Here is a 17,327-nt window from a genome sequence, read left to right on the forward strand (position 1 = left end):
TTCTCAAGAAATTAGAATCAATGGGTTGCTAGAATTTTAAATTTTTTTTTGCAAATTACTTGAAATTTTAAGAAGATGAGATGCACATACGTCTAAGATGAAAAGCAGAGTCATGATCGGTGGCGTAGCGTAGCCAAGGCCATCGATGATGGCTTTCAGCGATGGATGAAACCCTCCGGTGGAATCGATCCCCGTCATCTCGCAAATGAACTTCCCGGCGAGCGCCATCGCCATACACACCTAACAACCCCATTAACACCAAACTAAGAATTCAAACAAAATCCCAAGATATCAACACCTCAAAGAGATAGAGAGATTGAATGGATGATCGATTTCACCGATCCCATAGCTCAGCCTCACAACAACACCAAGCTTCTCCCAAAGAGATGGGCCCGGGGGTGGGATCTACACGCCGGCGGGGGAGAGGGTGAGGTATGTGGATGGGAGAGGGGTGAGGGAGTATGGGAGAGGGTGGAGAGAGGTGGGGAAGGAGCCGGAAGGAATGAGGGCTGTGGCGGTGGCGGTGGAGATCAGAGAATAGACGGTGTTTGTCACGGGGCCCGGAGGGAGGGGTGGAATCTTTGGGTTGGGTTTTGGAAGAAGATCTTCCATCTCTCCATCTCGCCGCTCGCCGTTGTTGCTGGCTAGGGTTAGAAATTGTTGTTGGTGGCTAGGGTTGGAAAATAAATTACAAAGGAGTGAAGATCAGAGATCCAAGCCACTGCTTGTCCATCAAAGTGTGATCCAAACCGTTGATTATAAAGAATGCTGAACCAATCACAACTGACCAAATGTCCTTCTCAGAAAAAGCTTCAGAAATAGTGTTTTTGGGGATAGAATTAAGGTTAAGTATATATATATATATATATATGCTTTTTAATCAATAAAATTATAGTTTATCAAATTTCATACATGTATATATAAAAAACATGTCCATGAATTCCTTTATAGAAAGTTGCCGATTATTGAAACGTGTAAACTTGAACTTTAGTATTTAAAGATTAAACAATTAGCACTAAATTTTTATAATTAAAAGTTCATATCCAATTGGATCACACTATATTATTATATCTAGTTCAACTTACACCAAGACTCCAACTATTAAATGATAATCCTTATCGGGCATGAATCATGAATCCGACAATGTTTCGGGTCGGATCCATTTCCCAAGTTCTATGAGCCCAGCTAGGTACTCCCAATGGGCCGATCTTTGTACTTTGGGGCCCAGTCTTGGCCCAGCCCAACTACGTTGCTTTGGGTTCAAGGCTTCTCTTCTCCGATGAATCGTTCCCGATTTGCTCCAAGCCCTAACCCTTGATCTTCATCCGCAATCCATTCTTGAATTCTCAGTGGAAACCCTAGCTCCGATCCCGAAGTCATGGGGCAAGGAACACCCGGAGGAATGGGGCGGCAAGGGCTGCCAGGCGAACGAAAGCAGGATGGAGACAAGAAGGAGAAGAAGTTCGAGCCGGCGGCCCCGCCGAGCCGCGTTGGACGGCGGCAGCGTAAGCAGAAGGGCCCTGAGGCGGCTGCGCGGCTCCCGACGGTGACGCCGCTGACTAAATGCAAGCTTCGGTTGCTGAAGCTTGAGAGGATCAAGGACTATCTTATCATGGAGGAGGAGTTCGTGGCCAGCCAGGAGCGGCTCAAGCCCCATGAGGACAAGAACGAGGAGGATCGATCTAAGGTCGATGATCTCCGGGGATCGCCTATGAGTGTTGGAAACCTTGAGGAGCTTATTGACGAGAATCATGCGATTGTCTCTAGTTCTGTTGGGCCTGAGTACTACGTCAGTATTCTTTCGTTTGTTGATAAAGACCAGCTTGAGCCCGGATGCGCGATATTGATGCACAACAAGGTGATTTTTTTTTTTTTGCATATTCTATGGTTTTTTGTTGCCATATGTATGCATTCGTTGAATTTGATGCAAATCTTAGTGTTTTGATTGATTATGTTGATATAGAGTTTTGTTGTTGTGTTTAATTTATGATGAATCCACACAGTTACTTGTTATTTGTAGCTAGATTATTGGGGTCTAGGGGAAATGGATCCAGGTTTCAGAAGATAATTTAAAGAAGGATTTGTTGTAAATTAGTGTGGAGCTTGAAATAAGATTCATGTTTTATTCTCTGTGAATTGGATTACAGATGTTCCATATTTGAGATCTAGGAAGAAGATTGGTTACATGTCTCTGGTTTGCTGATTGTTTATGAATTACTTGTGGTGAAAATTGAAAATGATTCTGTCTGGCTGGCAACTAATGAGTTCTTAGATGCACATCACAAGCAATGGACCCTGAATTTTAGCTGGTAGACTGGAGAAATGATGTCTGACACATAAGGGCACGAACAAAGCTTTCCTGTGTGTCTTGCAGAGTAGGAGAATGTGGTGACTTGTTGTAGGTAGACTTAGATGGCTCTAGAAGGTGATTTTAAATTTCTCAAATTTACATGATAGAGAAATTTTGCATACAGAGTATCTTTTTTTAGTTATCAGGAAAAATAAAGAGGCTGAATAATTGTGTAGATATTGGTGCTATTGTTTCTGGTGTTTGGATAGATGTTGGTCTATGAAGCATAATTTGCATTTATATCTCCTTCTGCTGCCTTAAATGTGCAACAAAAATTATAACGTTGTTAAGCTTTGCAAGTTCTGCTTTTAACAAAAGGGATAATCTGTAGTGGTTTAGCTGTATGTGAAAAAAAGCATGTGGCATTCTTATTCGAGGTCTCAATTTAGTGCTTAATTAAAAAAAATGATGAAGTTTTTGGTGGATTCTTGCTAAAGCTTTCAGTGGGCACAACTTATCATGCTGCAATCCATCTTTGAAGTTTGTAACTTTCTAAATATTATGGGAATGGTATGAATTTTTCTTGATAGTGAACTTACAGAGTTTATTAACTTTTTCCAGGTCCTTTCTGTTGTTGGCCTTTTGCAAGATGAAGTAGATCCCATGGTCTCTGTAATGAAGGTCGAAAAAGCTCCTTTAGAGTCTTATGCTGACATTGGTGGGTTGGATGCCCAGATTCAAGAAATCAAAGAAGCAGTTGAACTTCCTTTAACTCATCCTGAGTTGTATGAAGATATCGGTATTAAGCCTCCTAAGGGAGTGATCCTTTATGGGGAGCCTGGTACTGGGAAAACTTTGCTTGCAAAGGTAAGTTCTTCTGTAGTTTTCTTTTTTGTTTTCCCTTTACCATATATATATATATATATATATATATTTCTTATCTGTATGACTGTATCAGATTCTAACTATCTTTGAACTACATTGTTTGTGTATATAAGTTGTTTGAGTTTGAAAGTACATTTGTGGTCTTTAAAACAAGCTTAAGTTATTGCCACTTAACATGTGGTATTTGTGCTTTGTCAGCATAGATGTGCACAAAAGTTCTTGTTGCTCACTTATGCAATGTGGTAGCTGTCACTTGTTTTGTGAACCATGGGAATTTACTGTTTTTAATCAAATATTTTTTTTACATCTCATCTATCTTGTCCAAGATTCATATATATATATATATATATATATTTTGCATTACCTTTGAATATTATACTTGAGTAGTAGATATAATTGATGTAGAAATTTGGTTTGTAGAGTTGAATTATGATTGGAGGATGCATTTTTGTTTGAAAGTCAACTTAAGAGAAGAGGTTGAGTGGTAAGAATTTATAGTAAGCTGCCATAAATGTTCAATCAGGATCACAAAGATTTTATGACTGCTTCTGCTTGCAAATTTATTTTTTCTGAATCAATAGGTGTTTATAATAGATATATATAAATAAATATATATATGTATATTGATATATTTTTGGCTCATGTGCCCTTCCATATGACTACCTGTTAACCTGTATGTTACTTTTGTTAATGTCAAATACCTCCAGGCGGTAGCCAACTCAACATCAGCTACTTTCTTGCGAGTTGTTGGAAGTGAATTGATCCAAAAGTATCTGGGTGATGGGCCCAAACTTGTTAGGGAACTCTTTAGAGTTGCTGATGATCTGTCACCATCGATAGTCTTCATTGATGAAATTGATGCTGTAGGTACAAAAAGGTGAGAATAAAAGCTGTTGACCTAAAATGTTTAGTCTAATTTTCATTGTTCCTGTTGAGTGCCACCTTCATTTGTCTGCTACTCCATTGTAGGTATGATGCTCATTCAGGAGGTGAGCGTGAAATACAGAGAACAATGCTTGAATTATTGAACCAGTTAGATGGTTTTGACTCAAGAGGAGATGTCAAGGTCATTCTTGCAACAAACAAAATTGAAAGCCTTGACCCTGCATTGCTTCGACCAGGCCGAATTGATAGGAAGATTGAATTTCCTCTTCCGGATATAAAGACAAGAAGGCGTATTTTCCAGGTATGGGTGTTCTCCCTGATGCCTTCCACACACTAATGATTAATGTGTTAAGCATCAGATTTTTATATTTGTGCATATTTGTGTTTTTTTTTCCCCTTTAGACCAGTAGATGATTGCAAATCTGTATTTTGTCATTCCAGATACATACTTCAAGAATGACATTGGCTGAAGATGTCAACTTGGAAGAATTTGTTATGACTAAGGATGAATTTTCTGGTGCTGACATTAAAGCGATCTGCACTGAAGCTGGCTTGCTTGCTTTGAGAGAGCGAAGGATGAAAGTAAGGCTCTAACACATATAATGTGAACTTCTCTTTGACTACTAGTCGCAAAATTGATTTAAAATTTTGAAATGGTGAAAATAGCAAAAATTAAATATGTGAATAAGAGACCTATGACTAACTAGCTAGGGTCTTAATTAAAGTAAGAGCGCGGAAGCTCTAACTATTCATATAGTGGATCAGATATAACAAAATTTCTTGTGCATTTCCTCTTCATCAAAACTGAAAAATGGTTCTGTTATGATACCCTACTTTCTTGTAATGATTTTTGAATTGGTTAAATGGCTATATCCACCTCTTTAGAATAAGAAACTCATTATCTTATGTTAGTAGTTAGATCTGGTCCATTTTGATGACTTCATTTCATTCTCTACACTGATACTTGCCACGTATAAATTCCTTTTCCGAATAGTTCACAATGAAAGCAGGCTTTCTATACTTGCATACCCTTGGCTGCAACATCACAGTGGCGAAATACCCATTGGTTTTTGAAATTCTTTTCCTTCCTCATTTCCTTGTTGTTCTAGAGGAAAGAAGTAAATGCACAAGTTGTTGTCTTGCCATTTCCTTGATTTTTAATTTTTGCTGATTCAACTGGTGTTGGTTTCAGGTAACGCATGCTGATTTCAAGAAGGCAAAGGAGAAGGTCATGTTTAAGAAGAAGGAAGGTGTACCCGAAGGACTATACATGTGAAAAGATAAACATCCTCTCATGCCTTGCATTTGCTGAACTATATTTTCATTCTATGGATTTCAATGTTTTGACCAATGAAATTTCATGAGAACGGTACAGCATCTGATGATGCACCCTGCATCTTTACTAAACAAATTAGAACTTCAAACACTACTTTTTCTCATCTTATTTTGTTCTGCTTGTCTCAAGTGCTATGAAATATGTGCATTGGATGCCCACTGTCTTTAAAGCATTACTATCAAGTTGTGATATTCTTTTCATATGAAAGAATTAGCATGATATATTGGTATGATTTCATTGGTCTGACTTCATATCATGGTTTTCATTTATTTTCAAAAATTGTTTTTTTTAAGGGAATTAATGTTACTATTAACTTCAATTTTTCTCTCTAATATATTTTGATTTCACCAATTCTTTATTCCCACCAAAGTTGCTGCTTTCCCAACTTCAATTAAAAATAAAAAATAAAACGTAAAGAGCTCAATTTGTTGCCTACTCTATCCTATTTGCAACTTTGGGTAATATCAGATAAATACGGAGCATGTATAGTCACAAATTTAATATTCTATTTAGCTCGTGTATGTATTCTCACAAGATAAAAGATGTTCAAATACCCTAACAATTTACAACAAAACTTTTAAAAAACAACGGATGAGATTAATATCATGCCCATATAAAATCTTAAAATCCATAGTTTAAAATCCAAACTATGGTTTGCATGATAATTACAAGAAAAATTAAATTTCAAAATTTAGGATTACGCCTTCATAAAATTTAAACCCAAAATTCATACAACAGATAATCATTAGCTAAAAATTGAAAATCAGACTTATATTTTTTTTGTCCCAAACCCACAGAAATCTTCGAAAAAATCTACATGATGAGATAATCATGCAAAAATAAATTTAAAAAATAAAAAAACCCTATAAATAACAGTCTTCCAAATAAAGCTAAAAATTCCATAATCATCCAGGATTATCTCGCCTCTACGATCCTCTCCCTCCTTCTCCATCGTACGGTTGTCACCTCAATCCATGTAGTCCTATCTCTCGCCTTCCATTGGTTCTCAACTTTATTCTCTCTTTCTTTCTATATATCTCTCATAGCTCTCCACTATCAAGAAACCCACCCCTCTCTCTCTCTCTCTCACGTTAAACCCTAAACCCTAAATATTTCTCTCTCTCTCTCTCTCTCTCTCTCTCTCTGTCTCTCGTTAAACCCTAAACCCTAAACCCTAAATATTTCTCTCTCTCTCTCTCTCTCTTTTGAACGTTAAACCCTAAAGTCTAAATATTTCTTTCTCTGTTTTGAACCTTATTCCTAAATATTTCTCTGGAGGTATACATGAAAGAAATGGAGCCTGATTTTTACAATTTGGAAATTCTAAGTGAAGTTGCATGTGAACTATTAGAAAGAGAAAGACAAGAAAAGATCCAACAAATGGAGACAAGAAGGCAACAAGAATATCACCAACAAATGAAGACACAAAGGCAACAATTGGCGCCCCAACGATCAAAGAGACAAAGAACACAAGTAATTATCGAACAATTAATTAATAGACAAAGACAACAAGTACCCTCCTCTCCGGCACAACTCCGGCCACCCCCTGAGTGGCTTCTTCACTTCATCCAAAGCAACGGAGGCTCTCAACCAGTCTTCATATTCAGCAAATGTCTCACCAGAAGTGACGTTGATAAAGAACAGTCCAGGTTGCTCTTAAACCATCAAGCAGTGAATAACATGGCTGCACAGTTGGATGAGAATGAGATGAGTCTTGTGAATCAAAACAAGTTGGAAGTGATGGTTATTGATAGGCAGAGAAGAGTGCATTCCATGGCATACAAGAAGTATGCTTCCGGTGCTCATCGGTTTATCTCCGGTTGGGTGGAACTCTGTGAGAGATTGGGCTTGAAGTCTTGCCAGCATTGTGTGCATATGTGGTCTTTTAGGGTTGATCAGGTTGATGCTGATCAGGATGGAGAGGAAGATGGGGAGATGAGAAGGAGGAGGAGGAGCCAGTTTTGGTTGGCCATTGAGTCTACTAGTACAAAAACGGATTGAGAAATCTATAGTTAAGTTTTTAGGGTTAGGGTTTAATTAGTGGTTGGTTATTCCTTATAACTATTGCAAGTATATATATATATATTGGGAGAAGCTGCATTTATACTTGCAATAAGTAAACAAATCTTTCTACCGCATGATTTTTAGGATTAGGGTTACGGTTTAAGTAAACAAATCTTTCTACCGCATAATTTTTTTATTATTTTAATTACTTTTATTATTATTTTATTATTTTTTAAGGTTGAGCATACAAGAGTGTTAATTAATTGGTGATCAGAGGGTACTAATATTTACAATAAAATTTGTTTAAAATAGATTTTTAACTGAAGGAAAAACTAATAGTATTTAATGAACTTCATTAACATCTATTAATGTTATAGTAGGAGATTGATTCTTTTTCATTGAAATATATTTTTAAAAAATAAAGATGTAATGAGTGAACTAAAGCTTTACATGGGAGTGACGTGTAAAGTAATAATCTAAGTTAGTTAATGTTGATTCAAAAACAATCCGTACCAACCATCTGGCTCTTATATTACCATGGGGATCCATTATTATGGTTCTTAGAAGAGCTTTTTTTTTTTTTAGTTTATATATATAAATGTATTATCAAAAAAATTTATTGGGCCGCGGTATTGCCCCAATGCATATGACCCTAACTATACATGTGTTTGTTGTATTTCAGAATAAAAAAAAAGTTATTTAAAAAATGATCGATGTTGGCGACATGAGACTTTTAGAAATAGAAAAATTTAACTACCAATGGCCTCTTAGTTTGTTGGAATTTGATTTTTTACTTAGAGTGTTTGTGTTCTTACTAAGGAGGAGAGAAGTTCAAATTTCAATTTATACAATCAAGTGAGAATATAGATGGGTGAAAAAGTATTATAATGTAAAATATATTGAGTTCTATTTATTATAGTATATTAAAATGTAAAATTTATTTAACATTAAACATATGCATTGTAATGTAATCTTCAATTCTATTTATATTCATTTTTATGTTTATTTTTTACAAAATATATTATTATACATATGATTATTAAATTATTGTAAAAAACATATAATAATATCAATTACATAAAATAATTGAATCAAACAAGTTTTTATATTTCTTGTTTTAAATTATGTTTTCCAAAACTTTTCCAAATGAGTTTTTTATTCTTTTAAATATGTTTTAAAAATACTTTTCAAAGATTTTTTTTTATTTTTTTAATTTCTATTTTAATCAAACAAAAAAAGAATCAAACATGGGCTAAACTATTTCTATTTTTTTTTATCTCTTAATTTTACATATATCCTTTTAAAAATATTAAAATTAAAAATTACTTTTGCAAAATTATTTTTTCACACACATAGACAAGCTTATAATAATTAAGTCAAAAGGTATATATACACACCTATATATAAGAAAGAACTCGAAAAAGGTATATCCAAGATTTTACATGAACATATATAATCTTTTTCATAAGGTGTCTAATTCCCCAACCTCAACCATTTCTTGCAAGCAAAACACAAAAATATTTAATGTAAATATTATATGAATCCATACAAATAATTTTAAAAAAACAGCTTGAATAAAAAAACATAATCATTTAAAAGACTATAACAAATAAAAAACAAGACAAAGAAACAATCACCGAAAGATCTTGAATATACACTACATAATCATTACATAAACATACACCAAACAAAAAAAAAATAAAAAAGGGAACACAAAACCAATAACTATATAATATCTTACCAAAAATAAAGCTAAAATTCCATAAAAGATACACATCCCCTTGCTAACCAACTACTTAACTTAATCATTTATATTAAAAACCCATAAATAGCATTACATATAGCACCATTCCAAACATAGCTAAAGTCCCATAAATAATATTGATCCAACGTCTAAATCCTTCTATTCCTCTGAACAACATTCCCTATATATACATAGACCTCTCACACAACTCTCCATTCTCATTAAACCTCCTCTTCTTCTTCTTCTCCTTCTCTCCCTTCTCTTTCTCTCTTATATATCTTAAACCTCTCTCTCTCTTTCTCCTCTCCCTCTAGAAACATGGAAGAAATGAACCCTGATGGAAACTTTTACAACTTGGAAATTCTTAGTACTGTTGCCTGTAAACTATGGGAGAAACAAAGACAAGAAGAAGAACTCCAACAAGAAATATCAGAGAGACAAAGACAAGAAGAAGTTCTACAACTGAAAAGACAAAGACAACAAGAGTTTCCGAGATCTTTGATGTATTACCAAGAAACCAAGAAGATGAAGGAATCCACACCGGTGCAACACCAGTCACCACCTCACTGGCTTCTTCACTTCATCCACTTCAAGAGAGCCTCTCAACCAGTCTTTCTTTTCAGCAAAGTCCTCACCAAAAGTGACGTTGATAAAAGACAGGCTAGACTCCTCTTAAACCATCAGGCTGTGGCTAGAATGGCTGCACAGTTGAATGGCAATGAGATGAGGCTTGTGAATGAAGACAAGTTGGAAGTGATGGTTATTGACATGCATGGAAGAGTGCATTCCATGGGATACAAGAAGTATGATTCCGGTGTTCATCGGTTTTTCTCTGGCTGGGTGGAACTCTGTGAGTGTTTGGGCTTGAAGTCTTGTGTGCATTCTGTTCATCTTTGGTCTTTTAGGGTTGAGGTTGATGCTGAGGATGGAGAAGATGGTGAGGAGAAGATGAGCCAGTTTTGGTTGGCCATTGAGTCTACTGGTGCTTGAAAGGAATGGGAAATCTATATATGGTTAGTTTTTAGGGTTAGGGTTTGGAAGAACATGCATGACATGTTCTAATTCTTGTTAGTTTTTAAGATTTTGTTGTCATTTTAGTTTTCATTCTTTATTGAGTATGTATGGAAGAGTGTTTGTAGAAGGCTGCTATTATATACAATAAAATTGGTTTAAAAGAGAACCTTTTTTCAGTTAATTTATTATTTAAAATTTCAAGAATGATTCTAGATAGAAGACTGTGCAATAAAATTGGTTTAAAAGAGCCCCTTTTTTTCAGTTAATTTATTATTTAAAATTTCAAGAATGATTCTAGCTAGACAGAAGACTGCTAATATGCTAATATATACAATAAAATTGATTTAAAATTTTTATTTTCTTTAATTTAATAATTAAAGTTTTTTTCTGAAAACTTTTCTCTTTCTGTCAAAGACCGAATTTATTAATTATGATTTGTATTTAACTAAAGACCATTGTTCAAAGCACTTAATTAAGAATAGAAGATGCTTTTTTTTTTCTCTCTTGAAATACAATTATAGATAGTAAAGATCTAATGTAGTGCAGTAGGAGTTATACTAGAGTGATATATAAAATAAATATAATCTCACTTATAATTAATGTTGATTTAAAACAAGCCATTAGTCCCTGCATAACTTAGATTGATCCATGAATAGAGAAAAGAGGTCAAATAAAGAGATTCCAGCTGGTAAAGTAACTATTAAATACTTTATTTAATTTCTGTTTTATCAAATATTTCCTATTTGATTACTAGGTACTAGGTGCTATAACTATGGGTTTCCTTATCTTAGAGATTCTTGTGATTTTTATGGCCTTATATATCTAACTGCCAAATTTAGAATATCTCAATCTTTTTAAAATGATGTTATGCATTCTTTATTAATTAAGGTTTTTCCTATGTCACATAATTGATTATCATGAATATCTAGATAGATAACTTGAAAAAAAAAAAATAATTAAATGCGAATTAGATTAAAGTTATCAAGCGTAAAACTTTGGCACACTTATGATTTATAAAAAATATTGCTAAAATAACTTAAAAAACATCTATTATATATATTATTTTACTAATAAACGACAGAATTTCTCCACACAGAAGATCCACATAGATTCTCTCCACAAAAGTGAAATCATTATTTTTAATGGTATCTTAAAACAATCTTGTATCTAAATTTTTAAATTTATATATAAGTAAATGAATTGTCACACATTTCTTAAATAGAAATATTATTGATTTTTCTTAATTAATAACTAGATCTATCAAAAACTAAGGCGCATTTGACGGCTCGATAGCACGCCCGGTGGGACTCGAACCCACAATCGCCTGATTAGAAGTCAGACGCCTTATCCATTAGGCCACGGGCGCCAGTTGTCTCTTTTCTTTAGTAACATAATAAATATATTATAACAAATTTTACTTGTAGGTCAACGCTCTTTTGGATTGATTGGATCTGCTGTGTTTCATTCTTTTTTTCTCTAATTTCGTGATACTTGTTTGATTTTTTGCGTTAACGAGGGGATCACTTTTGTCTGGATTAATGTGGTTGTACTTTTATGTTTTTCTTGTGAATTCCTCATGAATCTTAGGGCCCATTTGGTATTTTGCATGAAAACATTTTCCCTGCAAAGTATTTCCTTGCATTCATTTTTCCTGCATTTACTTTTCCTGTAAAGTAACAAGTTTGGTATGAACCTTGAAAATTATAATTGAAATACATGCAAAATGAATTCCTTTGTTTGTTATGAATAACCTTTCCATGCAAAGTTATGTTTATTCTCAATTTTACCCTTCAATGAATATCAATTATTTTAATTTTAACTATGTTTTAATTTTCACATTAATCAATGGTTTATATATAAATAAATTAAGAAAATTGCTTATATACCCGGCAAAAGTAGATATTTAATTCTTGCTTTTCTATTATGAGAAATATGATTACCCGAACTTTATCCAAGAGGCATGCTTCCTATGTGAAATTTGACAATCTTTTTGTGGATAAATCCCACCTTAAAAAAAAGTATTGTGTATGTTTTTTTTAATGAGTTTTCAATAATAATCAATTATCAATAAAACAATATCAAAGGCAATAAGAAAATATTCTTAAAAAAATTACAAAAAATTATATCACTTACCGAGATTGGCTTGCGCTACGGTTTTAAAAAGAAAACAGGACAAAAGAGAAGAATTTTTATGTTAGAAAAGGTGAAATTGGAATTTTACATATCTCCTACTTTCCCACCCATGATGTAATCCATTTCACACCCCCTCCCCCTGTGAATCCTTTTCATTGGTCAAAGAGAAAGTAATTATAATTTGACTATTATTTTACATGATTTTTTTTTCAACCAAACATATGAAAGCTTTTCACAATTTCAACTTCATAGTTCTTTTTAACTCTTTAGATTTGTTTTAAGGCATTGCCCTTGTCTGGATTTATTGGATCTTTTCTGCTGTGTTTTATTCTTATTTCTCTCTAATTTATTGATCGATACTTGACTGTCAGCCTTAATCAAGGCATCACTCTGGTCTAGATTGATCTTGTTGCATTTTCATTTTTTTATTTTGAGTTTCATAGACTTTAGTTTGTCTGATCTCTTAGGTTTGTTTTAGAAGATGCTTTTTGGAAAGACTTGTTCAAAACACCTTTGATCTCTTGATGGGTTTTATTTTAGATTCTAGCTGTTTCTCAAATCCATTTTGGGAAAATTCAGACCATGGAAATAGAGTTATGAAATGCTGAATCACTCTTACTGTTTTGGAGTCAATAGATCAATAATATCCAACATATCCAACATAATTTTTTTTATAGGTACCCCAATGGTTTTTTGTATTTTCTAAGGTTTTTGGCTTCTTTTACTAGTGAAGTTAATGGAATGGAATTTTATATAATAAGTGTTCTTCTCATCTGCGATATTTATTCTAATATTTCACTTTATTATGATATTTTGGTAAAATTAGTTTTTTGACCTTATCCGATCTTGATTATTGATAGAAAATGATACAAATAATATTCATTATACCCATGTATGTTGTTGTTGTTGTTGTTGAGCTCTGTGCAATGTGAGTCAAACACTTGTGACTAGATGAGCGTTTTTGTTTTTTTGATGAAACACATGTGCCACTGATACACCATTACTGTATGATACGCCAGCATTCTTTAACTGTGAAAATTATGAGTCAAGTAATGATCAAGGTTTTCTGCCAAGATGATTGCTTTTAAGAAACAAAGGGGTGGAAAAGTTGTTGGCGCATATGCTCCCTCCAACTATGTATTTCTATTTGTGATTTCATTCTTTTGTTTGTATGCAGCAGATTGTGATCTCTCCAGTTGCTTATATTTGTATGGTGAATCTAGTCCGTGTTTAATGACAACTAGAAGTAAAGGGACAGAGCTATTGAGTAGTTAGAAACTTTAATTCAAAAAAAAAAGTCAGTGGAATTATTTTATTTTATTTTATTTTATTTGGAGGTTCCTATTTGTTATCATATATTGAAAATAACTTAAAACTTTTTATTTTCTTTTCAATGGTTGTATGAACATTAAGATCTTTAGAGAGAGGAGCTTGCCATTGTGTTATTTGATGGATTTTTTTATTAGTGCCTTTTATGTTTAGGAGAAAACTAGCATTTTCCATTCCAATTGAATATATATATATATATATATATATATATATATATATATATATATGCTCAAGAACATCTATAGAAGACCCTTTGGTATAATAAGCTTCTATCCCCACTTCACTTGATGCTTAATTGGAATTTGGACCTTTAAACCGTGTTCCTGATTTCATCTCTGGCTAACTTCTACTTTAGCAATGAAATTTGATTTTGGATGTGCTTGAACTTGAAACATATCAAAAACCACTATCCTGACCAAATTTTGCCAGGTTTCACATTTCAGCATGCTTGGAATTTTGGAAAAGCTTTTTCTTTGATTTGCCTCATTTTATTCATAATTTGGAACTTGGCTTTGGTTATGTTTTTTATTTAAAAATATGATTTCGGATGGGCTTGAACTTGAAACATATTGAAGGCTACTGGCTTGACCTCCTTTAATTGTGCTTGAAATTGAAACATATAAAAAACCTCACTAGCTTGGCCTCTTTTAATTGCGCCAAGTTTCACATTTTGACCTGCTTTTTGGTTGGTATGGTTGCTAATTTAGATTTCAGAAAAACTTTATCTTAGATTTGTTCATTTTGTTCATATTTAATTTTGATATGATCATGCAATGATCTAGTGATGAAGATCTCCACTAAGGTTGGTTTTGCTTCGTTTCTGTTCTTGTTTAAGTTGCTTTGTACATTGTATTTGCATTTTGGTACATAACAAATCTCCTTTGGATTGATGACTTAAGCAATTCATGTGTTGGGCCAAACATGCTGATCTTTGAAATCCAACCAATCCATTTTGTAATTGAAAGCTTTGTGATTTTGGTAATATATAGCCAGTATCATTGTCAACCACCAAAAGGAGATGTGAATTGTTCAACCCTGCATTTGTTTCACTTGACATTAACATGCATAAGTAGTAGGCACATGTAAGATAAACTCCCGGGCAATTTAGTGCGATTTTAGGTTCTTGCCATCATTACTATTGAGAACTCATTAAACATGGATCATAATAAATGAGGTGTCCTGCTACTGACTCACCTCTGCCCTTTTTTGAGAACTTGCAATAACATCCCCAATATCCTTTCCGCAGACCATTTCTGAGAGAGTCACATTGACAAAGTGTTATAGAAAGTCACACTCAAGTTCCCAGATGATAGTATCATCCATCCATCCATCCATCTCAAACCCATATTGAGATTTTCATTTGCCAGTCAGTTAGTTACAAATTGCTTTGTGGTTCATGAATGAGGAAATTGGTGTAGGCCATCCTCCTTTCCCCATATTTTTGCCAGTCAATCATGTATTTTTTGCCTCCTTTTTTTGGAATGTCTATTGAAACATTGATTGTTTTCAAGTGCTTATCTATAATGCATATATCCGTGCAGGTTTACTACTTGGCCAATGATTCACCCTAGGTGCATAAACCATATGGTATGAAGCTGATGATGCAAGTCAGTTGGTTTCAGAATGAAGGTCTCAAGCAAGGAAGTACATGGAAAGGCTTGTTTAACGGAAACTTCCTTGAGTGGTTTTTTTGTTTTTTTTTTAAATAAAGCACATTTAGCTATACTGTTTCAGTAATATGAACGAACCATGCTTTCTTCTCATATGCAGGAGAGGAGCATAAAAGGACCATTGCAATTGTGATGCAGTTTTTCCTCTTGTTGAAGAGCTTGATCGTTATACTTGTCGGAAAATCAGGTACTATCTGTAATGTAAATTTAATTTTGCCTGTATAAATACTAAAAATGAACACTTTGAGGTTCGTTTACAACACCTGCATTCCACGCTTGCCTCATACATTGTTTGGTTGGTTGATTATGTGATATCCTTGTGTGTGTGTGTGTGTGGTTATCTTGGTAGTTATTGCTCCAGGGAATACCTCATAGCCTAACTACATGCTTTAGAAACCAGGACTTGCCAAAACAATGATAACGTGGCAATTGACACCTATCTCTTCACTTGTCTCATATTTGTTGATTTTTTTTTCCGGGTAACAGATGTGAAGATATTGTCATAATAGGTTAGAATAGCATGTGACACTTATTTTGCATCACTTTTGTGTTTGTGGAATTTTGTTTCTTGATCAACTTCTAGCTTGATGCAGCACACAAAAATGGCGTGGTGAAAAGCATTTGATCTAACATTCAAGAGGCAAAGCAAGATGCATACATGGCAGTGGGAAAAGCTGGTATTGTCTGGTTTTGTATATGATTTTACATAAGCAATAACAAGCCCTGTTAGCTGTGAAACACCAGAACAAGTGGCATACAGAGATTATTCCATATCAGAACTCTCCTCTCATCCACAAGAAAATAGACCAGGGCATGCTTTCCCGAGGTGACGATGCACATTACACTTCTTGAAGCTGTCATCCTCCTCAAGAAGGTCAACCGAGGAATGCTTTCTCAAGGTGGAGAACAAGGTAACATCTCCTGAAGTTGCAAAAACAATTTATACTTTTAAATTCCCACAGAACACCACGCTTCGCGCAGAAGACTTCAACAACATACATGTACACTAGCATGACATCTACTTTGTGCCCTTACAACACATGAACATGTGTATAAAAGAAGCACGCCCACACACACACACACACTCATACAGACACGCAAACCCACCTGAAATTATGGCACAAATTAGATCATGTTCATGAAAACGCATGAACATAATGCGCATATGCCCATTGACGCCTACATAAATTTCTAACGAGTACGGAAATGAACATACAAATCATAAATGCACGTAACCTAGGACAGCCATTTTAATTAATTAATGGATCTATGGTTCATCCAAAACAAGTAGGTTCAATTTAGATTATTTGCATGTATGAGTATGTCTAATTAGAATGTTTGATGTTTCAAATTTCCTTTCATTATTAGCTTGTATTAAAATAGTGCATTAACTTATCCTTCAATTTTTTTTTCCTTTAACTATCTAGTTCTTGTAAATTTGTTATTAAGTTTTGGAAAGATACAAATATATTTTATTTAGAACTTAATGAGCCTCAGTAGGTTTTTGGTTTTCAAAATCTATTAGATATACTAAATCAGTATTGGGCTGGGAATTCTGTTGTTGTCATGTGTCCATCATATCAGCGTCTTATATATATATATATGGGAAAACATCATCTAGGACGTCCCTAGATTTCAAATCTATGGATGTTTTTAAATCTAAGCCGTTGGATCATCATCCGATGGTTGGTTGATTATATAAACACTGTACACATTTTTACTGTTCATGATCACTGTACAACACTATAGAACGCGGTTTTTACTGTTTATAATGATAAGAGCCGTCAGATTTTCATCCGATGGCTACTATGGACATCCCTAGATTTGAAATCTAGGGACGTCCCTAGATGATGAGTTCTATATATATATATATATGTTTATTTGTAATCTATTCCTATCGAACCACAATTCTCTCTCTCTCTCTCTCTCTCTCTCTCTCACACACACACACACACACACACACACACACATATCCAAGAGAGCATTTCTTACTACAAAAATAGTCATGATTTTATATATAAAACTATTATACATAAT

At 34.0% G+C, this 17,327-nt stretch overlaps 1 protein-coding gene and 1 non-coding gene across 2 annotated transcripts; one reads left to right on the plus strand and one right to left on the minus strand.

The window, feature by feature from the left end:
* Positions 1-1,273: 1,273 nt before the first annotated feature.
* Positions 1,274-5,504, plus strand: LOC120267456 (26S proteasome regulatory subunit 4 homolog A-like). Its single transcript, XM_039275121.1, has 6 exons — positions 1,274-1,858; positions 2,912-3,157; positions 3,883-4,052; positions 4,145-4,361; positions 4,502-4,642; positions 5,253-5,504. Exons 1-6 carry the CDS (start codon positions 1,379-1,381, stop codon positions 5,334-5,336), a joined length of 1,338 nt encoding a protein of 445 aa, XP_039131055.1. The 5' UTR covers positions 1,274-1,378; the 3' UTR covers positions 5,337-5,504.
* Positions 5,505-11,451: 5,947 nt separating this feature from the next.
* Positions 11,452-11,524, minus strand: TRNAR-UCU. The gene has a single exon. It is a non-coding gene; the product is annotated as a tRNA-Arg (tRNA).
* Positions 11,525-17,327: the final 5,803 nt, after the last annotated feature.

The sequence above is a fragment of the Dioscorea cayenensis genome, chromosome 8 (assembly GCF_009730915.1).
Source record: "Dioscorea cayenensis subsp. rotundata cultivar TDr96_F1 chromosome 8, TDr96_F1_v2_PseudoChromosome.rev07_lg8_w22 25.fasta, whole genome shotgun sequence".
NCBI classification, from domain to species: domain Eukaryota; kingdom Viridiplantae; phylum Streptophyta; class Magnoliopsida; order Dioscoreales; family Dioscoreaceae; genus Dioscorea; species Dioscorea cayenensis.